Below are 27,512 nucleotides of genomic sequence, written 5' to 3' on the forward strand. Positions count from 1 at the left end.
CCAGGTGTTGCTGCTGTGACATTGATCCAAGAGGGGAGAAACAGGTCCAGTGCTTCAGAAATGCTGTTTTCAATGGGAATAGGATGGCAGCAGTCATCACACCTCAGAGGGCCTGAACGACCCTTCATCATGCAGAGCGGTGGAGCACTTCAGAGGCAGAAGGGGCCAGACAAAGAGAAACACTCATGAATCCATCTCCTTGACCTAAATTCTTCACTCTCTTCTTCTTAGTCATAAGGTTCTGTTATAGTTTTTTTCATGTACATCTTCTCTCATACGATGATAAGATCTTAGGGTAATTCAGGGAGGAGGGGAACTCCAGTGGTGTCTAATTCAAGCTCCTGCTCAAAGCAAGGTGAGCCATGAGATCAAACCAGGAAATATCCCAGGATGAAGACCATGCTCAATGTCTTCCTCTTTGGGAACACCATTTCCTGCCTGACATCCACCTCAGGAAAGACCCTCCTCTTCCCCTGTGATGCTCCTGCACCATATCCCAGGATGTGGTGCTGGTGGGGACTGCAAGTCTCTCTCCTTCATGGGATAATTTAGGACTGCTGAGAGGGCAACTCACAGATAGGGAAATCACTCTGGCCTTCCCTGTTGACAGCAGGACTTTAATCAGGGCCTGACTTAAATCATTAATTCACAGCCCTCAGGTTGTTTAAAGAGCTGTGATAATGAGCTGAGAAGAAATTACTATTTATTTTCTCTTGGCAGGACTGTAATGGCATGACATGACATTCATTGAATTTAGGAAAGAACAGGGATAATCTTCAGAATGAGAGAAAGAAAGAAAATCTATCCAGAAGAAACAATGACAGAAGATTCCTCCGCATATGCAAACACAAAGAAGTCAATTTATATCTAGTTTTTTCAACATGTCTTTATTGCTTAAGGGCATTTGGCAAGACAGCCATAACATAAACCTCATGTCCAACATTACTTGGCAACATATTTCCCAGCTGGAAAGAAAATAAATTGGATTTTTTTCTTTGTGCTAATGCCACATTTTTGGATGGTTTTTTGGAAGCTAATCAAGAGATGGCTGCTCAGCATGCCTCTTCATTCTTGATGGGCTTTCAGTGCAAAATTGCCAGCAGCAACTTTCTGAAGTCCCCAGAGGTGTCAGAGCGGACGGCTTCAGCCAAAGGCTTCTTGTACATCTGCTGGAACTTCTCCTTTATTGCTGGCAGGTCGCTCTGAGGAGACACCAAGAGCCTCTTTAGAAGAGTGGTGAATGCTTTGAGTAACCTGCCCTGCCCCTGCCAGCACCCCTGGGGTCTGATTCAAGGCCCACCACAGGAGTGGGAGTAGGAGAGGAGAACACAGGAGGTCTAAAACTCTTGGAGGACTTTGAGCTGAACATTTGAATTCGAGGTAAGCCCATGTCAGATGGTGGTGAGGGGATGCTAACTGTGAAGAAGGCCTGCATGGAAAATTATGCCAAGACTGGGAGAATCTCTGCCCAGTGGTGCTGTGCCAGCACAGCCTTGGTACTGGAGAAACTCACACAGTAATGATGTCTCAGGGGCTCCTGAGGTCATCCCCTGGTGGCAATCAGGGAAAGAGGCATGTCCCAGGAGCATGGCTAAAAAAGAGTGTTGTTCCACCCAGAGAAGTAATTTTCTGGTTACTGGTGAGAGAGAAACAAACTCCTTATCTGGAGCTGTCCTGTAAAAAAGCACCTACAGCACAGGTCTGATCTTTATCACAGTGGGTTTTAAATGTTACAATGACTGGACTGTGTCTTAATAGAGACAATACCCCGGAGCCTAATTTTTCTCACTCTGGATCATTGAGAAATATGTTTTCCTTTCATGCCTGTGAAAGGCTCCTCCTCTGTGTTGATTGAAACAGCCCTGGGGTTACAACCTACACAGCTTACAAGGAATGCTTAAAGATTGTCCTTAAATATCTCAAATGTTTTATGAAGTTTTGTGCTTCTTAAAATGACAGTTAATTCCTTTGGCTTTTTATTTCTCTTCCCTCCTCCCCATCTGTTTTTCCCAGCTGGAATCAGAGAAAATTGGCAACATATGTTTATAAGCAATTCTCAAATTGGAAACTGCTGCTTTATCATTAATTAACTAGGAATTACTTCTACACATCCTACTGGGGCCAGACCTCCCCATGGGCTGGTTTTAACCAGGTACAGTTGACTCCACTTGAAATTGCCTACATGCTTCCTGGTTTAGTTCCTTTGAAAACAGAAATAGATGCAATATTAAAATTAGAGGTGCCTGGGTACAGAAGCAGAGTGTGACCACTGATGTCACTGGGCTGAAAATGGTTTCCTGAGCACGTGATCTACCAGGACTCACTCCATACCCTCTACATTTGTGTTCTCCCAGAGCTGATGTGAGGAGTTACAGGACACAGGGTACCCTACCTCAGCCCTGGTCACAAGGATGCGAATCAAGGTCTCTTCATCAGTCCCAGCTCCTTTCATCGACTTGTGCAGAAGTGTGGCAAAGTAACCTGGGCAGTCTTTGGCACAGCTGACTAAAGAAAACAGTAAGAGGCCTCATTATACTTGTACATTTACAGTTTGTGATACAACTTCAAGCAGAATTAAATAAGTAAGAAAAGGAAACTCTAGTATTTATGCTTAGACATATGAACTGGCAGGGCTTTTATTCTGAGACTGATCCCCTATCAGTATGCAAGGAGAAATCTTGGAGTCTGAATGGGGATGCCCATTTTTCCACAAGAGATTACCAGCACTGAGTACTCAGCCATTCCACAGTGAAAACGACATGAATGAGGATGAGCATTTGTCCCCATGGGGTTCCTCTGGCCCATCCATTGTTGGAGTAGCTGCTTGTTGTATTGCACTAGATAGTTTATTTAGCCATTTGCAGCTGCTCGCTCTGCAGATCACAGGAGGAAGGTCTGTGAAAGTCTAAATCCAGATGGGTAACAGCAATACAAGTGAGGCAGGGCACAGGTTTAAGTACTGGTCAAAGCCAACCCTAGTACTAAATTGCTGTCTAGGACCCTGTACATTTTTGTGGTGGCTGGCTAGCACACTTCTCATGGTGTCCAAGCATCTGCTGAAAGTTATCACCAGCCATTGTCCCAGAGGCAGCTTGGAGGTGGCTACCCTGTGTTAGAGAGCAAAAAATTCAGCTTTTTCTGTGGAAAGGAGCTGTGGGTTGCAAGTTTTAGTTTTAAAACCAAGGAGTCCTAATCACTACTGAAAGCTGTCTCTTTTTTCCCTGGCAGATATGTTAGCTCAGTTTAGGGGTAGCTCAATGGCTGTTGCCAGGCTGTGCACAGACCCCCAGCAACCAATGTCAGGTGACAGCAAGAACTAGAAAAGAAAGGTCTTGAAATGATTGCTTTTTACCTAGAGTCAGATAAGCCTTCTCCAGATCTCCAGATGTTTCACTTTTAATGGATTCTTCTATGTCCTTCCCACACACCTATGAGAACAAAAAGGAGCCATAAAAGCTTCTGTCTGTACATGTCTTCCCACTGTCAAACCAGCATCAGATTTGGGATCCAATGGCAAAAGGTCAATCCAGATCCTTTAGAGCCTTTCCAAAGGAGTAATTTGAGGTAAATGAAGTTCTCCTCCGGCATAAGTGCTCCCAGATGCACTGTGACCCACAGGAGAAGGTCTGTGCAGCCAGGTAAGCACGGGGGTGAAGGGATGGATAATCTCCACCAGGCAGTCCCAGGTATCTGACAGCCTCTAGCCTCTAGAGCTGCAGCTTCTTCTTGAGTGACCCCTGGTCAGCAGAAACTGTTCGAGCTTTCTCTAGCCCCTCTATCAAAGGCTCTGGATGGCTCCCACATAAATAAGATAATTTTTGGAGCTTTACCAACTCTGTGAATTTCTGTTACTTATTGTCTTTGGCTTCCCAGGCAAAGTTTACAAGCACCGCGGTCGTCCCAAAGTTTTTGTATTATTCTGTAGGGAATTGGAGAAGCAAACTGTCTCTTCAAAACAGAGCTTACCCTGACTTTTGTGAACTTCAGGAACCTCAAAGACTTTTACTTTGCCCTACTTTGTGTATCAGGATGTTCCTGCACGATTCAACACTGACTTTTAGGTCAGAGCTGGGAGACTGTGTGTACGAGGCAGCAAGAGCACCATGTGAGGCTTTAGGGCTTAAGCTCTGCAAAGAACCAGCCTGGTTTAGATCTTGCCCTGTGTATCTCTCCAGCTGAAGAGAAGGGCATGTTTGCAAGATTTGGGCTCTAATCTTGGCCTACTTTGAGTGCAGCCAGGCAGGATGTGGTGGGTTGGTTTGGGCAACCTGATCTGCTTGGCTTTAGGAATCAAAAGCCAAGGTAGTTTGGCTATTGGAGCATTTAACTGAACCCCCAGGGTTTGGGCCACTCCAAGAGAGAAAGTATCGGTTTGTGACTGGGTTTGTTCTCCTGCCAGCAGCAGCCCAAACCTTGGATTAAGCTGCAAACCTTTTTGTAGCTATTGGTCCTTATTATGTTGACATTGAAACGTGGCTTTGACTTGAGCTCTTTCCATCTTCAGTGCCTAAGGCTGCAGTTTTCTGATTAACTCAGAGTCTTCCCAGGGAAGTTGAGGACTGTGAGCCAGAGGCTGGAGGGAGATCCTGAGAATGTCACTGCTGAGCTTCCCCCTTGCTGCTAGGAGAAGGACCTTGGATCTCCCATTGCTTTGACTTTCGGAGGTAATTTTCAAGCAAGATATCTCCATATCAGGTCAGGTTCAGGCCCAGGCACGAGTAAAATGTCCCTGCTGGGTGATGCAGGGAAAAGTACTAAATAGCCAGGATCCTGCTGCCTCCTTTGCCTTATGCTTGGAGACAGGGAAAGCACAGCAAAGCACCTGCACAGGCCATCTGCCCAGTGTGGGCAGAGAGAAAAAGGCTGGAGATAAACTTCTCCTCAGCCAATATGAGTGTGAGAAGTGGCGGAACAGGAGGAGATACCTTGCCAGGGTCTGTTCAGGAGAAGCAGAAGAAAAGACCAGAAAAGCAAATGCTTCCTTCAGGGCAGGAGTTTGTGAACCTGTCCCTTTGCTGCAGGAGGGGGGTACACTGTCCTGCAGCTGTGGGAAGGAGCAGACATGGTGACATTTATTTGGCTGAGTATTGTGTAGGTTGTGAAGGGGAATGGGATCTTCACTGGCAGAAGATACAGCTTCTCCTGTAAATCACCTATTTCTGTATGCTCAGGATACAGTTGTATAAATATGTTTTCCAACATTCTTAAAGCATTCAAGAAGTTATAAAATGGCAGAGAAAAGATTGTCCACTCTACATAGAATCATTTAGGTTGGAAAAGGCTCTTCAGATCATTACATGTTATTGTAGGATCTGCACCTATATGTCAGGGCCTATGCAACCCCCATTGCAGAAGATAATCTCACCTTTTCATAGGCTTGAAAAGTGGCTCTCAGCTGGCTGTAGCTTCTCTTTGCTAGGACCACATTGAAAGCCAGCTCCTCTGTTCCCCAGCGCCCTTCTCCTGCCTTCAAAAGCACATGTTATTTTCTGGAAGCACTTGTTCATACACAGTAGAGACATGAAGTCAGCCAGAACCCTTGATCCCTGCAGCTCCAGCCCATGCCCCCCTTGCTCCTCTCCTTGTGCTGCTATTGCCCCTGTGCTTGGTTTGTTTAGTCCCCCTGAGGCAGCCCTTGCTGCAGAGCAAGGGGAAAAAGGGATTTTTGCACAACCGCACTTACTTTATACAGATCTGAGGCATCTTGCTCAGCAAGCTCTGCATTGACCTGCTGGGTCTCATCTCGGGTTGCCTGCAGAAAAGGAGACAACAGTAAAAAACACCCAACCAAGCGCTGGTTTTGTTTCAGCTCACAGAAATTTGTGTATCGACGGCCCTGACAGATTTTTGGGTTGGGGTTTTGCTGCCATCTGCTGACAGGAGCCCGGGGATGGGCACGGTGTCACCCCCTGGGTCCCTGAGCCCTTCGTGCGGGGTTTGTGCCCAGCTTTATGTGCGGTGTACCCGGGCCCTAACGAGGTGGCAACGCTGCTGCCCCTGGAGCAGGGAGGGGCCCAGTACCTGCAGCGAAGGTACAGTGATGTTTTTAACAGGGCTGGATATGCCCTGGCGACTGTGAAATGTTCTCCTGACTAACCTGTGTACTCTGAGCATTCACCAACACTGCGGTCCCTGGGAGAAATTATCGATGAAAAAAAAGCAATAAATGTATTTGCCACTCCTGAAAGTTTACAGGAGGTTGGAAAAAACTGTACCTATGATTCCCAGAATGACAATCTAAACTGTGATGTATTTAGTGATGTAATTGTTATGACATTAAAGCTTCTTTTATTTATTCAGTCTTTTCATTTCCCAGGGCTGTCAGATCAGACTGACCAACACATTGCATTTCTCGATGTGTTCCTATTTTTCTTAGTTATAATGTGTCTTTATGAAGGTGTTGATTTTTTGCTTTATTTCATGAAAGGGGTTTAAAATAAAATGTATTCTAATGGAAAATATGTTCTCTTTTGATGAATGAAAAACTAACAGAACAGCAATTTCTTTCTTAGTTGTTCTGTATCTGAATTCTGAAATCCTTAGCTGAGATGGAAATAAGATTTAGTGGTTTAGGGCAAAAATTCAGAATAATGGGGCCATGACCTCGAATGAGTATTCTAGCCTTTACCATGGTATAAATTACAGTAAAACCATCCTGTTTTTTTCAAAGTATCAATATTTATAAAACTATCTGTGGTTTCATAAACAAAAATGTTACATAAACTGAAATTATACATATTAAAAAGCCATTGATATGAAGGGCTCTTATACTGAAGAATGCCTTTGTTTACTGTAATTACCTCATTATTATATTACATATCATAACAGCATTATTATAAATGCCAGACAGTACTTATTATGGTTACTCAGGGAAAAAAGGAAATGTCTCTGTCAGGCAGCTGCATTAGAGGAAAGTCCTCAGCCTCACCTCCAGCACCATGACTAATATCTTCTGTAGGGAGCCACTGGTGTCACTTTTAACATCAGACTCCAGATCCCTGTCAAACACTGGGAAGAAACAAAATCTGTGAGAGTTAAACCATTGAGAAAGGATGTAAATGAAGGCGTTTGAAAGATAAAACTACTTACAACGCTTGTAGGCCTCCTTTATGTTTACAATTTCCTAGGAAAACAAAAAAATAAATAAAGTAATAATCAAATTAATAAATAAATAAAAGATGTGTTATTAATTAGTAAGTAAATGAGCAAACAAAACACCAGCAAGTCAGCACCATGCCTGTAGTGTGTGATGTTGCTGTAATATTTTCTGAAAAATCCCATTACCCAGGACTCTTCTCCTGGGCAGCTGAGAAGCCTCACAGAAAAAAGGAAAACAATATTATCTCATTTGCTTCTCCTGTGTTTTGTTGCCTTGGAATGTAGTTGGAGATTATTTATCCAGCATGTGAATTGTTTTAACTTAATGACCAATCACAGTCAAGCTGTGTCAGTACTCTGGAAGGAGTCATGAGTTTTTCATTATTATTTTTTAGCCTTCTGTCTGTATCCTTTCTCTATTCTTTAGTATAGTTTTAGTATAGTATTCTTTAATATAATATAAAATCCTTTAATATAATATAAAATTCTTAGCCTTGTAAGAACATAGAGTCAGATTCATAATTTCCTTCCTGCCACAAGGGACCCAGAAAATATCCCAGTGTGAAGTGCAGCAACCACGGGGGTGGGAGAAGCTGTGAATTCCCAGTCCCCGTTGAGGACAGTGCTTTGAGGGGTGCCTGACTCATGCAGGTGTCCCTCTGGTTTTCCCTGCATTTAGGCAAGAGTTAACTGTTTTCTTTTTCACTAGGATCATGTTCCTGTACCTCTGAACCATCAGAGCAGTGCCAAAGCTGCCCTTTAACATGTATCTGGGGATTCTTCTCACTGGTGCTGCCTCTGTGCCATCCAAGGCAGGCAGGAGCAGGATAAAGGAAGGAATGTGAATTTTATTGGTCTTAATTAACGCTGGAGTTTCCGCACTAGTACGGCAATCTTACTGCTGCAAACACTGGCAAGAGGCATTGCAGCCACAGGAGCTGGACTGATCCCTGCTCCTCCTCGCAGGGATCCTCCTGGTGAGCTCCCAGCCCTGTGCCCAAGGCAGGTCCCACCAGGTGCTGCCCTGACCTTGTTGCTCCGAGTGCACAGGATCTCAATGAGCAGCGACTCGTCCGTCCCAGCTCCCTTCATCGCCCTCCGCAGCTCTCGGGCCTCAAACTCGCAGGGCAAGTCCAGCAAAGCCAGCACAGCCTTCTCAAAGCTCCCACTCAGGTCTCCCTTCAGGTCCTCCTCCATCTCCTGTGGGGACAGCCAGGAGGGTTACTGCAAAAGCTGAGGTGAGATTACAGGATTTCTTAATTTGTTTCAGGAAATCAAATTACTTAAAAGCTCCTTCTGTGCCAAAAAGGGACAAAACAATTTTTAAAAGGCCTTAAAATTCAGACTTTTTTTTTTTTACAAAATAAGATCCCTAAAAATTTTGGCTTTAGATTGACTGAAATGATTGTCCCATCTTCAAATAGCAGCCAATATCAGTCCAGTTATGACTGTTACTTGTGTAAACAAATGCAAAATAGTGTTTTGAAAAACTTAACAGGAGTTTAGTCTGAAATAAAATGCAGAATCTTCCTCCTTTGAAAGAGCTGCCACACAGGGCATCAAACTAAGAACCTTATCAGTCAGTTTTGGTTAAAACTGACTTCCTGGAAAAAGCAGCAGATTTCTGCAAGGTGCTTTAGTGCCAAGCAAACAGCGTTTTTACACACACATACCCACATCAACCTTAAATCAAAATTCAGCAAGACCCTGGAGGAGAGCTGGCCTGTGCATGCTGAGGATGCCAGCTGAGGGTGCATTGGAACTTCTGTCTGCAGTTAACATTTCCTGCATTGGCAAGGACAGAACACTGAATGAGAATTCCAGGTTTATTATTCTCGAGTTCCTGCTTGCACAACTGCAGGTGAACACTCAACTGCTCAAGTCAGAGGCTGCCATCTGTGCTGGAGCAGTTTCAACACACACCCCACAAAAGCTGCAAGTTCCTGGAGCAGCAGGAGGGACATGGTGGCACTTGTGCCTCCTGCCCAGGAGATTCAGGCTGCCCAGGAAGGCAGAAGGGTGGCTATGAGCTGATGTCACTGTGATGTTTCAGGGCATTTGATAATTTCTAATGCCTATATGTATTAACTCTGATTATAGAACAACATTATAGTATTTGTAGCTACCAAAATCTGTATCATGCTTGCTGTAAATTTTACATATAGAAGGCTTTCATTCATCGTCAGTGCTGTCTTATTTAGACTGATTAATAAGCAAGCAGACACTAAGAAAATACCAATTTAATAATAAAGTCTGCAGGATTCAGCAGTTTACTGAAACAATATTTTAGAAGCTTTATTTTTCATACACACAAAATCATTAAGGCAGTTTATGCCTCCTGCAGAAATCAAGTGCTCAGTGAAACTTCTGAGTTTTGCAACATGTTCTACTTCATCACTGGAAGAAATCAATTAAGCTTCTATTAAATTCTTCTATTAAACTCAATAAAAATAAAGTTGTGCGAGATCAAATAGTTTGTCTGAATTTGCATCTGGTCTAAGTGGGACTCTGACTTATAATTTCCCTTTTACATTAAATTCTTTTTCTGAATGTGCTGAAGATGAACACAAGCTGAAATATTTTCTGTTTCAGTTTTGAACTATTTTCTAGCTCTCCCAGCTTTGATTAAAATGCTTTGATCTGGTTAAGGCTGACGTCAAGAAGATTCTGAGGCCTAAAATTAAAAAAATAATCATGATTTTTGGAGATAAAATAAGTTGCTGAATCAGAAAGTAACTGGTGTCCTCCTTAAATGCACTATGCCCTTGACACTTTCAAAAGCAGAAGCCTGTAGGATGTATTTTGAGAGGCAGTGGTTTCAAAGAGAGAGGACACTTATTTCAAAATACCTTGCTATACAATTCCTTGTACTTCTGTTTTATTTGTTGTCTCTGCTCCGATGTTCGACTTGATAAGACTTCAATAATTTTTTTTTCATTGGTTCCTGAAAAAGAAGTTGTGCATAGGGATTTTATAATCAGGAATCTAATGCAGAGGAAAGAAAATGTGACCTCTAAAAAGAAAAAAAATTCCTGTACATATATCCCCAGTGGTTCCACCTTTATGATTTGTACTATCTAAGATTCTTTTGAGGATAATTTAAACTGTATTCAGCTACAATGTTCAATAAAATAAAATTTCACCATCTCATGCTGTTAATAGCAAAGAAATTGAGTTTTCTGTTTGAGAAGGGCAGACACTGCTCCTAAAATCAGGGTTATGCCAGTGCCCACAGGCTGACAGACATGTTTTTAGGGACAATGCTTGTTTGATCAGTCCCAAGGGATCAGCCACCAGATCCAGTTTGTTATGGCATGAATGCTGTGCTGGCACAACAGAGTGAGGGCAGTGGGGCGAGAGGCCAGGCAGGCAAGGATGTGTTTGCATTAGCTCACTAACCTGAAGCCTGGATCTACAGCCTGTTAAAAATTTGTTTTAATTTTGCTGAATGGAGTCAGGAAAAAGGACCTGAAACCAGCCTGAATGGTCTCAGTCTCTGCCAATACTGTTTTGCTTGGCAGAAATCAGAGTGAAGTGGGAGTGTGGGATGCCCGAAGAGATGCAGCTGCTGTGCTGCCCATCCCAGAGGGGAGCTGGACATGCAGCCCCTCTCCAGGGAAAAGACCTCACTCAGCCTTGAGTTCTGACTTATGCAATGGATTGAAAAACCTTCCGAAAGGCAGTGACCTTGCTCTTGCACTTCTGCTGCCCTCTGCCATATAAACAGGTGTTTTGCCCTAAACAGATATTCGCACTAAACAGAGCTGCTGGAAGGCATTTGTTACAGCTAAAACGAGACAGGACCACAGTGATGATACCTGGGTGTACAAAGGACACAGCAGGGCAGCTGTGGCACCAGCACAGGGGTCCTGGTGCTACCTGGAGGTATGAAGGACACAGCAGGGCAGCTGTGGCACCAGCACAGGGGTCCTGGTGTTACCTGGACGTTTGAAGGACACAGCAGGGCAGCTGCGGCACTAGCACAGGGGTTAGGGTTAGGGCTGCACTTCCACCTGAGGACCAGCAGATGGACTCGGGCATTATTTCTTCACGACAAGAAATTGAGAATGTGAGCCAGGAGAGACACATGGCCCGGATTGTGATGGGCACTGCCCAAATGCCCACAGGATGGCAGACCAAAGGCATCAAGACATTTGCCAGGTCTGCTGATGCCCACACATCCTGCTGGTGGTCACTGCCCCACACTCTCCTTGATCTCTGCCATCTCTGATGCCTTTGTGTGGCCATCTCTGGGCTTTGTGCTGTGCCTCATCTCAGGCTTTTAGGAGCAGGAACCAACAAGGGTTTCTGAGTAGCAACCAGCACAAAGGATAAAGATAACAAATTATACTGGTATTCAACAACAGCAGATATGTTTTCATCCCTTATTACCACCAGGTACATGGAGGACAACTTTAGGGCATCTTGTTCTTCCTGCTTAGATCCAAGGCAGAAGGCATGGTCCAATTTTAGAAGGAATTCTGCTCCTGTTTGATAACATTGGGTTAAACTCTCAATTAGGAGAGTCCTCTGGCAACTGTCTTGAAAGGGCTCAGTTGGTACAACAGGAACAGTTCCTAAAACTCAACACTTCACTAGCTGATTCTGGATGTCACTGCCATACCAGGAAGAAATGCTTAAATACATATTAACTGTGCAAATAACTGGAGTGAATTAATAACTTATTGATCTTGTGTGCTGCCTGGATGTTTTTCCTTTATTGAACATTGTCACCTCCATGGACCTTAGGATCCCACAAAACACTGTGCGTTCCTCACTCACACCAATGCAGTCAGGCTTACTTCAAACTGACTCAGAAAATGGTGAGGGACAGTTATTTTCAGTTAAAAATCACTGGTGAAAGTTGAAATCACTGTAAATTCCTTTCAACTGATGGAGCTGCAGTAGGCTCTGATGAAATATGGAGGTGATGATGTCCTTTACTGGTCCTTGGAGGCCTGAGAAAGGATATCTAACCATGACATTAATCTAACCTGACTAGCTGGACCCTGTGGCTGTCAAATTAGTCTTGGCAGCTTGATGTCCCTGTCACAGGGAACAAATACCGTGTTTACCCTAATGCTCTGGAGACATGCAATTATCAAATTAGATCTTACCAGCCTTTGAGGAGCAAGCTGCCTTCCCTTTCCATTTATCTTCATAGGTGTGAATGTTGTTTGAGTCAATATTTGACAGAAAGCATAAAGATTACCTAAAACTGGTTGGAACAGTTGGTTTGCCTAAATTCATGTATATGCTTTTTATAATCTTGATCTGCCCTTTGCACAAAGTCCAAAAATCTACAAAAGTCTTTCTTACCTGCTCCCTTGCAGGCACTGTGAATTTTCTTGGCATCTTGCTCTGCATCAGACCCGTGGTGGTGGCGGCGCTTGTGGGCTGACTAGAAAGACAGAGACACAGCAGAAACATGGGAAACACATGGGAAACACATGGGAAACACATGGGAAACAATTCTGCATTAGAATGACAGCAGTTTGGGCCAGGTCCGTGCTTGATCTTTGTTCACGCCATCTAAACCTTGAAATTCAGGCTGGGCTTTGCTGAAATACTCTATCTATCCCTAAGGTTCCTGGAACTGATCCACAAATTGCTGTCACCACCCAAAAACCACAGTGGTCTATACAACTTTGTCACCATATCTATATATATATGTATGTATATGTATATATATATATATATATGTATGTATATGTATATATATATATATATGTGTGTGTGTGTGTGTGTATGTATATGTGTGTACATACATATGTATATGTATGTGTATGTTACTCTACATAACATATCACCATATTAATGATCTATATGACTTATAGAATTTTGTTCTGCCAATCTGTTCTCATTCAAAGAATTTAAGGATAATAATTTCGTACTAGACATCTTTATGCCAGATCAAATATTATTGGTTTGTACCACTTTAACAACAGGCCTCTACAAACACCTTAGCAGAATCAAGACCTATCTCTGTAGTACATTTTTAAGTACTGTGAACACTCCCAATCATCTGGATAAAAACTGCTCCTGAAAACCTTTCTTGTATTGATGCATTCATGCAAACAAGATAATTGGAGATACATAATGTGATAAAGCTGGGGTTTTTTGTTGTTGCTGAGGAAGTGGGTTTTGCTTTTTTTTTTTTTTATTTTGGCAAAATAGTACATGTGGCTACCTCAAGCTAAATTTACAGGGACAGGATAATGACTCAAAGTCCACAGCCACTGCAGCAGTTTACAGCCTGACATATCAATGTAAACAGAAAACCATGCCTGCTCCTTGTGATCTGAGTTAGCTGTTAATCTCCCAAGCTGTGAGTCACAGGGGCTGCAATGCTGGTACACCCTCCACTCTGCTGCTTCTCAGAAAAGAGTAGAATTATCTGAGACCACAATGACAGCAACAATTTCAGCTCCTCTAACACAATTACTCAAATATTTTAAATGCCCAAACTCTAAAACAGTAGCAGGACAGAGGTTCTGGGCCTCTAAGTCAAGCAGCACAAGCCAGTATGCACCCCACAGACTCGGGGTCCAAGTGGGCCCTGGCAGTGCTTTGGCATTTCCATTTAAAGAGCTACACGTGGATCAGGCTGCTTGCTTTGCAGGGCTGCCAGGCACTGGCACACCACTGTTAATTCAGAGTCGTGATACTGCAGGGCATGGCAGTCTGCTTTTAAGCCCTTCTGAAAATGCCACCAGCCTGCTGAGGAGCAGAAGAGGTTAAATGGCTGATTAACCTCCTTGTCTCTGGGGGTAGCACAGGGCAGAGGCCATTCCTGAAAGACATTTGGCACAACATCATTCTGCTTGTGGAATAAAGATAATTTAGGCACATGGCTGTGGGCCATGCTCTGCCACATGCCCATCAGGCCAGAGAACAACAAGTTTTATTTACAAGCATAGATACAGCCTGAAAGTCTGTTTGTTGGTATGCTTCAAAAGTTTCAGGCTGTCACCTACTAGTTCTGGTGAAAGGGCTAAAACTCTGGTTAAAGGGGTCCTCTGTCAAAAGGCAAAGGGTCAGCTCTCAAGGAGGAAAGCTCAAATCCAGTCCCCACACTGCTTTACCAATGTGCCTTTGTGATTGACTGAAGCCATTTGGGTACCTGGCTTTTCCAGGTAGGATAGAACCCACTGCTAATGGTCGCTGAAACACAAAGCTATTTTTACAACTATAACAATTAGTGAGGTACAATAACAATGTAATAATTTCATCTTTACAGCACAAGGTAACACTTTGATTGCCCCATCACTATGACAAATGTGGCTTTTAAAGATGTAGCCTGCTGTATGCTCACACAAATTTTCCTAAACCTTTCAAACAAGATGGAAATAGTTGTATATATATAACTAATATTTTCTAGTGGAGATTTTATTTAACAGTCTTCAAATTTCCCAGGAGTTTGGGTCAAAATGGAAAGGGAAAACCACAAAGTTAGAAAGCAGATGCACTGATAACTATTCAAAATGAATTCCAGTCACAGTTTTCTATTCTGGCAGAGTGTAGGTGCTTCTCCTTCAATGGTATCATGTCCAAAGGAAATGGACTGACAGGCTGAGAGAGCTGTGCTTGGTCAGCATGGAGAAGAGAAGGCTCCAGGGAAATACCCTTACTTTGGCTCTGTACTGTAAGTGTGCCTATGGTAAATCTTGCTGTCTGTGTTAGGCAGCCAGTTCTGAAGTTGTTCTAGAGTTATTTGCAAAGCAAACCAAAAGGACCAAAGAAGCAGCTGAAAAAACAGAAAAAGGGGGAAATTTCTGTAGCACAAAATACAGAGAAAAGTGCTAATGTATCAAATGTAGATATTTAACTATTTTGTAGTTATCCAAGTGCTATTCTAATTTATAGACTCTCAGATTCCCTGTAACAAGAGCTGAGAACTATTGCTTCACATTCACTGCCTCCTGACCTGGGACAGAAGGTGCAGTGGTGAGAAGAAAAAGGCTTCATCTGGCATTGTCTCCCACTTTTCAGACCTTCAGCCTGGACAGAAACACCTGCACAAACACACAAAGGCAGGAGCTGGTTTGTCCTGTGCCTTGCCTTGCCCACCAGCTGTGCTGGGCTGTGGAAATTGCCCTTCTCATGCTGGTGCTGCCTCTGCAGCTCCCACTGCCCACTGCAGGTCATGGCCAGCCCATGGCAGGACTGGGAGAGAGTGGTTTGCTCTCTCATGCCCTGATGGATGGTCAGTTATCCCCAGGTTTAGTGAGCCCCTCACTCCTAGGTACAACTGGCACTGTAGATGTTGTGTTTGTGTGTGGCACAGGTGCAGCAGGCAGGAAATGGCACCACCAGAAACTGAAATAACATTGTAGGTGTTTGATTATTCATAAAGACATAAACACAGAAACATTTATTTTCAAGGCAAAAATCATACAGGAAGGAATGCCTGCTTCAATGTTCAGGACATGTTTGTTTTAAAGCACCAGAGGAATCTATTGAGTCAGCTCTGCTAAAGCCTCTGTCTTCAAAAATATCACTGTAAAACACTAAATGATGCACCTGGGGGATATCATTCTATTAGTCCTGTGTGAAATACCAGGGATATCTGACACTGTGGTAAGTGACTGTGAAAGCCAGCCCCTGGGTCAGCTGAGAAGCACTGGCTGAAATTCACTTCTTGCTGAGTCCCATCCTTGACCTTCCCACTGACACAGCTTCCCAATGCAAGGGAGGGAGAGCTGTGCCAGAGCTGTTTCAGAGCTGTACTCCTTACCCTGTGGATTTTGCCAGGTGGATTTTCCTGTAATTGATACATGGCAAAATCAATTGATGTTTAATACCATTTGTAACCTGTAGTAATTTTTCTTCTAAAAATATGGACAGAACCACTTTAATACAGTTATTTTTTAGAGTTAGAATTTAGATTAGATTAGATTAGATTAGATTAGATTAGATTAGATTAGATTAGTTACTGATTTAGAAGTATTCTAGCAAATTTGGTGAGAGCATGATGTGGAATCTGAAATATCAGGTGGAAAGACTGCAAACAACTTTGAAGCTAGGGTGTAAGGGAACTTGTTTTCACAAACTGGTCCAGCCCCATCCACTCATTTATTTAATTTTCTTCTCTCATTCCTCTCCTATAGTTCTATATTAATTAATGTGACCATAGTTCTGATGGTAAAAAATATTCTTTTCACTTCTAGCATAGTTGCATTTATAGCCTGTGTCAACTTGTTTTCTCTTATCCTGAATAGTTTTTTGTCTCACTCAAGTATGTTTTAGACAATAACCTGTTTCCCTTGCAGCTTTGGCTAAAATTGCCACAGATTTATTTATATTAAACTGGACAGTTTATAAAAGATCTAAGACTAACTTGCTTTGTTCTGACTTGTTTTAAAGCACACCAAGTAGTTTTTGCTACTATAATTTACATCTGACTTTAGGGAGCTGTAAGATGAGTTTATAGTTGAAGATGATCTGTAATGCTTAGAGAAGCTTTGTAGATTTTGCTTTGATGTTTCAGCATGTGGAGCCCGTATGGAGCACAAATAAACAGTTTAGCAAAGGTCAGCAAACCCAAAAGGATGTGGTGAGGCGGGAGGAACAAGAGTTCTGATGGATTCAAGGCATCAGGAGAGGCATTGGTAGGTTGCAGACACTCCTAAAAATCTAGAGCTTTCCTCAGGATGAAGACAATTAAGCTTGCAGTAGGTACGAAGTCCTCATCTGTCGGTAGCCAAGAACAGAAGTGCTGCCATGAACATGTCAGGTAGTTTCCTGTATTGCAAAAGGGAGCAAAAACAGCTCTCTGAAAACAGCTGATAATACAGCTTGAGCAATCACAGCTATTTTTGCATTTCCATGATCTCACGCAGATGCCACAGGGCTGCTCATGAGCAGGTTTAGGGAGGAGTTCTGTCAGAACAATAAAAAGGAGCAGCTGCTCAGGGTGTGGGCACCTGCTGCAGCTCTAACAGAGGGTGATGCTGATGATGTACATGGATAAATGCAGGCACAGACCCTTAAAGAAGATCACTAGGAAGAGCCAGCAGTGTGGCTGCTGACCAGAGCAAGTGAGATCAGCTCCAGTAGCTGTAGAAAAAGCTCTAAAAAGAGTTGGATTGGTACAGGTATGATGAGTGCCTGCCCCAGTCTTCATTTTTGCCAGGTACAATTTATGTGCTTTATTTAGTGGCTGTCTAACTTCAAGATTCTCTTTGGCTGCTGTTTAACAGAAATAAAATTTAAAAGTGGCAGCAGACAGAAAGGGCAGACTGACCCAGCCATGTTCTTTGGAGCATTAACTCATACACTTGAGTGGGATCAGGAATAAAATTTAGGGCAGTATTTACTTGTCTAAACATAGGTCTCTGGTGTTGTTAGAGATGTCCCAGGGTAAGCTGCCTGCTCTCAGACATCAGTGGTCTCCTGTGGGCCTGCACCCATCAACCTGGTGTGAATATCTCACATACCTGAGAGCATCACCAGTGGGCTACACAAACATGCCAGAGTTCTTCCACCCATTTTCTTCTTCTTCACATATATTTAATTATGTTCAAAAAATGCATTGGAGAAAAATGAGGTTTTAAAAAGAATGGCATAAACTAGTTCCATGTGCATCAACCTGACCTTTCTTTTCTATCAAGGAGGGGAGCACCAGCAACCTCTCTGCCTGATTTCCCTGAGATTTAGAGTTCCTGCCTGCCTGATCTTGGTTCAGCTGCTCACTGCAGCTGAAACAATTCCTGTGATGGGCACAAGCACAATGGCCCAACACTGTGTGGATTCTCTGGTGCCTTAGAAGGGTTGAGTTCATGCCTCAGTCTTTTGTTCAGGCGATTTCTAATACAGTTGCTCTGTTCTTAAGATTTACAAGACACATAACAGGCACTACTAATTTTGAGATTAGCACCTTGCTAGTAGATTAATCTAAGGTTTCTGGTGGGTTCAGATGTTTTTAGCTAGGATAACAGATATTTCCATATTGCAGCATCTTGGACTCTTTTCCATCCTGTTTGTATGGGAAGCCAAGTCCCAAACACTCCATAATGTCCCAAAGGTGAGGACAGGAATACCAGAAAAACAAGCAAACAAGTCAAAACAATTGAAAGCCCACCCTGTATAGGAAGCTACAGAAGCTGTGGAGGTTTCTCAGTTCTCACCATGCACAGCCACTGAGCCACCAGTTCAAAGAGCTTTGGGGAGTCTCCAGCTAATGAACCATCTCTCCAGCCCAGCACTGTGAGAGCTGCCAGGACTGGTCTGGGCAGAGCTTCTTACTCTTCACAGACATTTAATTATTGCTCTAGGCAATGGTTAAGTGAGCTGACATCTCAAGGTGCCTTCCAGGTCTGTGATTCCTGTCTTTAACTTTTGTGTGTATCCTTCTCTCTTCCATGGAGAAGGACATTTATTTTCTCCATGTACCAGGAAATATTCCAAACCATGTAGTCACCCTGTTAGCGTAACAAACACCAGGACCAGGGTGTGCATCTCATTGGTTAAACTGTATCTAATACACTTGGGTCGCAGAAGACAGCTTTTGGCAAATCAGCACCTACATGATTAATTTTTTATAAACACACATATACTCAAGTTTAATTATTTATCTTGGCAGAAGTCTTTAATGAGCTATAATGCAACTGGAATCCAGGGTTAACTAGACTAACAATAATGACTAGGGAAAAAAAGGGTATGTGTTCTTAGATCTTGTGGTTAAACCCTTCTAGTGCATCACATGTTGTCAGGATAACATCCTGTTATCAGAAGAAACTCTGAACTCCCACCCAGAGGAGTCTTTAAGACAACCCAAACCTCATCACTCATCTCAAGCATTTCCATCCTTGGAGAATAATAAAACACAAGAACAAACATAGGACTAGGCTGCTGCATTTGATCCTGATCTACTTCCAAAGACACACTGAAAACATGATGCTACATTTGTACTTCATCCATAGTCTGATTTACTAAAACAACATTCCCAGTTGCAAAAGGTTGACCTGCTGAGAAAGCTCAAGACCTTCAATCAGAAAGGGCAAAAAAGCAGATAAACCCCATTTCACTGCAGTGTGTGGGTAGTCCCATGAGAAAAACTTCCAAATATTACAGCTCTTTAATAAAATGGCTAAGCAAAAGAAACAAAGAGCAATTACTGGTAGGCAAGGTCAGGGCTCATCTAACTGGGAAAGGCCACTCAGGGCGAGGATATCTCGTCATTAGCAGATGATGTGTTCGCTATCTCCTATCATCCTTCCACCAAAGTAAGGGATTCTTCTGCAAGCTCTTCTTCAGTAAAGTTCAAGTTCTGGGGCTCAGTCATTCAGGTAGGAATTTCTCTGAAATGTAAAGGCTTTAACAGGTACTAACATCTAAAAGCAAACAGCTATGGCATGTTGGCAGCAGGGCTGTATCAGCAAGCACTGGGGTTTGTGCTGTGGTAATAAAAAGGTGGGGCTGACAAACACATTTTTGACAAATGAATTGCCAAAGTTCAACCTTAAGAAGTGTCCTTTTGTCTGCAAGGTTCCTTCTTCACCTGTTTTGTAAAATTCACCTCTCATTTTTTGTTTGTTTGAGCATTTTTCTCTGTCAACCACAATATGCAGCTGAAAATTTGCCAACTGCCTCTTTGCCTGCTCAGAGAATGGTATCAGTGTCTCCAAATGCCATCTGCCACCTGCCAGACAGGCTGTCACTCTCCCAGATCCTTGTGGCTGTTCTGTGTCTAACAGCTGCATGACAGCCACACACACTGTCAGCTTGCTTGGCCCTGATGCTTTGGTGCTGTCAGGATCAAAACAATTTCTATATGAATTCTATATTGGATAATACAATATGGGTAAGTTTTATGGATTAGTCAACAGCCTTTGCAATGACTCTGTTACTCTTTCCAAACTGAGAGGTGCAAACCTTATTTTCTACATCTGGGACTTAACCTGCAGTAACAACAAGATCCCAATAGAATCAGTCACAGTTACTTTTTCCTATTACAAACAAGTGGCAATAGTGAAGATAATTTCTCTGACAGTTATTTAAATTGCAAAATTAAAACCCTCTTTCTCTTACAAAGTCTCTCCTGTTTCTAGTAGCTGTTAATATACCATCTATGATTATTTTTTAATCTAATTTATTCATACTTATCACCATGACAGAGAAACCCACAATTAAGAGAAAAATGCAAGTTTGGGGTGGTTCTCTCATGGCTGAATTTGATATTGTCCAGTTTTAATGTTTTCAAAACTTTTTGTGACTGATGGAACACTTTAACAGAGTGCTTTTAAAATCTGTTAGCTACCAGGGCAGCATGCAGTGGGAATGCCAAAGCTGCAAAACTGCAGCTTTTATTTCTAGAGGGCTGAATCCAGATGTTTACATAGAGACCCCTCTGAGATGTGTGAGCCCCAGCACCTGCATGGGGCTGGCAGAGGGGCCATGGGGCTGACAAGGACCTGACTCACCTGGTGGGGCTGCTGAAGCCAAGGCAGGAAAGCATGCAGGAAATCTTCAAAGACACCATGCCTGTGGTTAGACATGAGTCATGCTTCACATCACTTCCCTTGATTACTTATCTTGCAAATGGAAGCCATACAAAATGCAAACAAATGGCTTCATTCACCACACATAAATCAAGTTTTACAAGCTGGCAATAATTCTTTGTTATGATGGGGGCAGACTCCTTTTATTTTATTGACCATATTTTACTGACTTGGATAACGATATATTTTGCCTCTTTTTTCAGCTGAAATACCAGATTTTTAACTCAAGTGTTCTTATGTCTTATTAAAAATTTGACACCTCACTAATGATGACTTTTGATGAGCTAACCTTGATGGAACTGAAGTAAATTCTTGTGTATGCCATCATGAAAGCTAACATGACTTAAGAACATCTACACAGGGCTCAAATCCATGGGCACAATCCTTGGGAACATTATGCTCAGCCTTGCATGTATTTTAAAGCTCAGTTATTTAAAGGGACAAGAACTTGAAGGGTGTTGCACCCCAGCAGGGAAGCCCCAAGATGACATGCTTCACCCCTTGGTCCCTTCATTGCTTCTAAAATACATCACTGCAAGACACTCTATCTAAACACCATCTGTACATTCACAGACACACAGAAATGCTGTTACTGTACAGACAAGCATGTTTAGTGTCCAACAAACCAACTGTGCCTATAGGACTTGGAGGTTTGTGTGTCCAATACCTTTCTACCTCATAGGAAAGAGGTGGAGGAAGTTTCAAGATACTCCTGGATCAGCTGAGTCACCTAAAGCAGCAGTTCATATGCAACAATCAATGGGCTGTCCTTGCTTCAGACACTAGTCATAATTAACAATAAAGGCAGAATCATTTTCTGAATAGTAACTGTTAAAAATTTTATATTATTTGAAAGTAGCAAAGTTCTTGCTTAAAGTAAGTAGTTAGAGTTGTGGGGCTACAAACTGAACTTTATCTGAACCATATGGCTCTGTTGTGTAAGTCAAAGATGGATTACAGAGAAATCCAGAGCTAATAATCTCATAATTAAGAGCAATAAAGATAGATTGTAGTGAAATGTGAACAACCAGAACATTAGTAATAGAATAGACAAAGTTAGCAGCTTAAATATTACTTAAAAATTGGTGGCTAGAGCAGACAGCCCATTGATTGTGGTAATGAACTGTGACAACCATACTCCAAAGTGGGATACAGAACTGACCAAAACCCCCACCAAAACCACCTCAGGGCATGTGAAGATGACCATGTAGCAACCATCTGGTAACCAAACAGTGAACCAATATTGAGGGAGAAGACTCCTAATATTACCATTGGTCTGGAGTGTTGCATGAGGGATGGGGAGTTTAGATTGTGAGAGTTTACTTGCCAAGGGGTTTCCTTGATCAGGGCCCCTCTTTTGAGGCACCTAAGCTTGAGCTACCAGATATCACAACTGATTTGTGCCAATAACCCACCTAATGAAGATGAGAGTCTAGTGAAAAAAACTTCTTTAATAGCAACAACAGAACTTGGTAGAGTATATAAAAACTAGAGAGTTAAAATTAAACTCTAAAACCCCAAACTCTAAACTTAGAGTCCAGATACTTTGCATTTTTAATGTATTTGTAAAACATAACTGTTTGACCTATTTACATCATGTAAAACATAAATGTAGCAACTCTGATATTTCAGATGGGTTCTGGTTTTTTTTTGCCACAAATGCGTCGTAATTTTTTTCATGGGTAGCCACTTGTTAGCACCTACTACAGCAGCACTCACATTCTCAGATCTAAAAGGAACAGCAAATATCCTGGATAGCAAGAGACTGTGGAAATGAAAAGAATCTGCCAGAGACCCTCCCCAGTGGGGGGTAGCTAAACAAGAAGTTATTTCTGTCTTCTGCTGACTGTGGGCTTATGGCCAGGGCCTGAACAAGAATCGCCTGTCCCTGAGCACTGCTCTGCCAGGGGAGGCAACAAAGAGCAATTGTGGAGCTTTGTGATGAGATAATAAAATCATGCTGTGGTAATACTTGTACTAGGGAAACATTTCTACAAGGACAGTAATGTTTATAGGCAACAGAGAAGTCCTTGTGAGTTTTGTGAGCTTATGCCCCAGAGGGCTCCTTGGGCAGATATGTTCTCCAGGTAATACTTACTTTTTGACCTTCAAGTTGTCAAACCATATGGCCCACAACAACCTGCCATCCCCTTATACTATAGAGTCCTCCCTGGAAGAAGGTTTAGTCTGCTTTGCAATGACAAGATGAAAGGCAAGGGTGTTGCAGAGAATCTCAACAAATTTGAATTAAAACCAAAGAAGTCACCCAAGCCCAAGGTTAATTAAACTCACAAACACCATGGAATCACGCATAAGCAATCTTCATGGATTTTTGAGAGACAGAAGATTTAAAAATATTTACACGATTTCATGTAAGTAAAAATCAATCAGGCTTCTCAAATCATAGAATGAAAGCCATTGTTGCTATTCCCAAATTGTCCCCAAAGCATCTTCCTTATAGCAGAGCAGCTATTGAGATTTCCAGGTGGATTGACTCTATTTGTGTTAATATTAAGGACATCAGATAAGCTTGAGACAAGACTGCAAACTAATTAAGAAAATAATTAAGAGACTTTAAATTGCAAAGGATGTGCAGCTGAAAACATTGATTGGAGGAAAAAAGTTCTGAACTGAGTTCAGAGAGCAAAAAGCAGATGAAAATATGCAGATTTGGAGTTGTAATGTCACATCAGGTGCAGCTCTTAATTGGGAGCTCCGTTTCCAAGAGAAAGGTACACTTTAGGGTTAGTTGGAAAATTGTTCTGAAAGCATTTTTTTCAGCAACATTTGATACTTTTGTTCAAAGTAACATGTTCAGGAAGGTATGAATTTTGATGAAAGCTCAATTTTAAAATGAGACATTCTGACAGAGCTGAAAAGTTAAATTTTAACATCCACATAATGGAAGCTTTTCACTGGAGAATGGTTAGCTTTCAATGAGAACTCCATTTAAAAACGATAGTTAAAAGAAAGTTTTAAAACCTAAACTCATTTAACCAAATAAAATACCTCATTTGACAACGATGATTCATTTTATATTTCTCCCAGCAGAAGCTATTAAATAAAAATTTAACTCCTGAAATTTCAAAGCGGATAAAATTCTGTTTATGTATTATTCAACAGAATGAAACAAGCCATTTTTACCCAGCTCTCTAGCACCAGCATTGACCACAAAAGAGAAGCTGCCTCTGTGCATTGCAGAGCCTCCCAAAGCCACCATAAGCCACAGCAACAGGTGCTGCAGCAGCACAGTGCCCCTTACATCCTCCACAAAAGAAGTTCTTACTGGCTCATCTGCTGACAAACTGGCAGCCCCTATGGCTGGTTTCCGAATATCCTCTGCGAGTTTGTAAGTCTGGCTCTGGAGGTTCAGAAAACACAATGTATGAGACACTCAGGAGCCTGTGGTTACAAAACATGACATTAGGAGAAACAGCAAACTGCAGCTGGAAAGCTCTGGCAAGAACTTCTATTTTATTTCCTGCTCTTCCAGAAGCAGTTCTCCGACACAGATGCAGCCATTTCTCCAAGATTACCTGTAACTTTCTAGGAACAACAGAGAGATGCAATTCCCAGATGAGTCTGGACTGAATGATGGGATTCTCTTCCAGCATGGGATCACCCCAGTTCCCACTGTAGCCTGCAGCACAGCTGTGGGGTCCTGCACCCACATCCAAACCACCCAATCCAGCATGGAGCCCACTCACACACCCGCTACAGCTGCCTGAGCTGCAGTGCTGTGATCACCCCTGCCACGGATACACCCCCTCTGGACAGTCACAATGTGAATGGAATATGTTTGCCCTGCACTGCATTCCATGTGAAAGGCTCTCCAGGACCCCAGGAGGTGCCTGCCCTATGATGTGTGTGTGTCCTGTGCAGCAGGAGCCTCCTTGGCTGTGTCTCCTGGGCACAGCTGGAACTGCTGGACACAGGCAGTGCTGCTGATCTGCTCACTCCTCTCCCCTTAGCAAACAGCCAGACTGCAAAAAGATGGTGTGGAAATGGGACCAACATCCCACCCACAGGGAGGAAAAAAGCTCCCTGGATCTGTAGCTGGAGCTTTATGCAAATGGGGTGTATGCAGGCTATGGGATGCCTTGCTCACTCTGCCAAACATCCTGGGGAGCTGATCCAAAAGCTTCAGAACCTTGGCATGTCTCCAGGCCTTGCTGAATTTGGATTTAAGAAATAGTTACACGATAATATAAACCTTACAGAAACTCACTTTGGCCTGTATCAGCAGGCAGGCTGTCTTCTATAGCTACATACTGCAAAACTGCATGGATTCTGCATTCAAGGAGAAAATGCACTGCTGAATAAATATTGCTTTTATCCACTAGTTTCAAAATTGGAGCTAAGACCCCCATCTTCCTCAGCACAAGCTACTTAACTTGCAGAGGAACTAATAATTCAGAGCTGTCACACAAAAGTTCTTGACAATAATGTAATTTTGATATTAAATGTCTTCATGCAGACAAATGTTACCAAAAATTGTCTCCGTCAAACCTCATACAGTAATTTGATGCAGCAAATGCCCACACTGGATTTTAATTGGGCCCTTCTGTAAATACTACACTTTAAAATTACTCCTGTCCCTATTGTTCTGTGAGAAACACCCAAATTTTGAAAGTATTGGCCTTTGAGACAGGAAGTTTTTAATATTTCTTTAGGGAATTATTTTAGTGTTCAGAATGTTCCAACACAAATTTGCTAAACTAACTAAAATTAGTTTTTCCAGGACATCCTGTGCATAATTTCTTTTTCTCAAAATGAAAGTGCTGCCCTGTTTAAGACACAAGGAGCTTTAAAGCACTCAGGACTTGTGTGTGGCAGTAATAATTTCATTATTCATGTACTGTTACGAAGCAATGTAACCAGCTGCATACCAGTTTCCCCCACAAAGTAGATTTTGAGTTTAAATCTTCACTTGCAGCTGTATTAATGCCATATAAAGTGAAAATTTACAAAAATAAAACCAGGAAATCATTGCATTCTTGACAATCCAAATTAAGTAACTACTTACATGTGAACTGCCCATTTTTGCTTAGCCTGAATGTGGAAGGTGCAACTCCTCTACTCTTCGATAAAACAAGCATGCAGTTGGAAAAGCTAAATACTACCTAAACCTGGGTTAATCAATAACTTCAGACATTATTTAAATTCTAGTCATTGCAAGGTGGGGTGTACTCATCATTACATGGTGGCTTTATTGTCTCCACTATCTAATATCACATCCTGTTGTGTCATGGAGCTGACTGCTTTCTCCAAGGAAAATCAGGATTTCACAATGTAAGCCTCAATATCATACATACTGATTTATCCAATTGTTATTACAATGATTTAAAGCATAAAAAACATTGAAGCACCCAACACAAGGTTTCCAAACAGAAAGATGCCTTCTTTGAAGGGTTTATATCAAATCTTACAGAATTTAATGGTATTTAATATGCCACTGAGGACCCTCAGCTCCTACAAAATATTTTGAACAGAATCTCACTGCTTAATATGGTTTATGTGATCAAGTTTTGGTAGTCAGGGGATTTCAGGGGTGTCTTTTGTGAAAAGAGACCAGGGGTTGCCCCATGCTGGACAGAGCCAGGGCCAGCTGACTCGAAAATGAACCTTCCCCAGACCAAAGTTGAGCCCCACCAATGATGCTGGTGGTGCCTCTGTGATAATATATTTAACAAATGGCAAAAATCACTGGGCAGAAGCTGTGAGAGAGGAATGAGAAAACTGAGAAGGAAACAGCCCTGAAGACACCCAGGTGAGTGGAGAAGGAGGAGCAGGAGGTGCTCCAGGTGCTCTTGCAGAGATTCCCCGGCAGCCCATGGTGAGGCAGCTGTGCCCCTGAGACCATGGAGGTCCATGGGGGAGCAGAGATGTTCCTGCAGCCCATGGAGGTCTGTGAGGGAGCAGAGATGTTCCTGCAGCCCATGGATGCCTGTTGGGGAGCAGAGATGTTCCTGCAGCCCATGGAGATCCATGGGGGAACAGAGATGCCCCTGCAGCCCATGGAGGTCTGTGAGGGAGCAGAGATGTTCCTGCAGCCCATGGAGATCCATGGAGGAGCAGAGATGTTCCTGCAGCCCATGGAGATCCATGGAGGAGCAGAGATGTTCCTGCAGCCCATGGATGCCTGTTGGGGAGCAGAGATGTTCCTGCAGCCCATGGAGATCCATGGGGGAACAGAGATGTTCCTGCAGCCCATGGATGTCCATGGAGGAGCAGAGATGTTCCTGCAGCCCATGGGGGTCCATGGGGGAGCAGAGATGTTCCTGCAGCCCATGGATGTCCATGGAGGAGCAGAGATGTTCCTGCAGCCCATGGAGGGCCATGAGGGAGCAGAGATGTTCCTGCAGCCCATGGATGTCCATGGAGGAGCAGAGATGTTCCTGCAGCCCATGGAGGGCCATGAGGGAGCAGAGATGTTCCTGCAGCCCATGGATGTCCATGGAGGAGCAGAGATGTTCCTGCAGACCATGGGGGACCCCACATGGGAGCAGGTGGATATGCTCTGGGGAAGCTGCAGTCATGGGGCTGGAGCAGGCTCCTGGCAGGAATGACAGCCTGTGGAGTGGAGCCCATGCAGACACAGGTTTTCTGCAGGACCTGAGATGCTGAGGAGGAAGCAGCAGCAGAGACAAAGGATTATGGACTGACTGAAACCACCACTGCCCATGCCCTGCACCACTCAGGGAAAGGAGTTCACCAGCTGGGGGTGAAGGAGGTTGAGCCTAAGAAGGAGGATGAGGTCAAGAAGATGTTTTTAGTTTTGTCTTTGCTTCTCACTATCCTACTCTATTTACAATTGTCAATAAAGTAAATTAATTTCCCAAAGTCAGGCCTGTTTTGCCCATGACAGTAATTGGTGAATATGTCACTGTCTTTATCTCAACCCATGAGCTT

At 42.9% G+C, this 27,512-nt stretch overlaps 1 protein-coding gene and 1 long non-coding RNA gene across 2 annotated transcripts in view; one reads left to right on the top strand and one right to left on the bottom strand.

Annotated features, from left to right (window-relative positions):
- Positions 1–3,416, top strand: part of LOC134430628 (uncharacterized) — a 37,441-nt gene extending 34,025 nt beyond the window's left edge. The window contains exons 2-3 of the long non-coding RNA XR_010030865.1: positions 721–1,380; positions 2,355–3,416. This is a non-coding gene — a long non-coding RNA (uncharacterized LOC134430628). The remainder of the gene's footprint in view (positions 1–720; positions 1,381–2,354) is intronic.
- On the bottom strand, positions 867–25,688 carry ANXA13 (annexin A13). Its single transcript, XM_063178419.1, has 12 exons — positions 25,627–25,688; positions 23,887–23,961; positions 12,418–12,499; positions 9,948–10,042; positions 8,128–8,298; positions 7,090–7,123; positions 6,929–7,008; positions 5,684–5,752; positions 5,366–5,467; positions 3,353–3,428; positions 2,393–2,505; positions 867–1,202 (listed from the first exon to the last, which is right to left on the bottom strand). Exons 1-12 carry the CDS (start codon positions 25,639–25,641, stop codon positions 1,083–1,085), a joined length of 1,032 nt encoding a protein of 343 aa, XP_063034489.1. The 5' UTR covers positions 25,642–25,688; the 3' UTR covers positions 867–1,082.
- Positions 25,689–27,512: the final 1,824 nt, after the last annotated feature.

This window comes from Melospiza melodia, chromosome 1 (assembly GCF_035770615.1).
Source record: "Melospiza melodia melodia isolate bMelMel2 chromosome 1, bMelMel2.pri, whole genome shotgun sequence".
Classification (NCBI taxonomy): Eukaryota; Metazoa; Chordata; class Aves; order Passeriformes; family Passerellidae; genus Melospiza; species Melospiza melodia.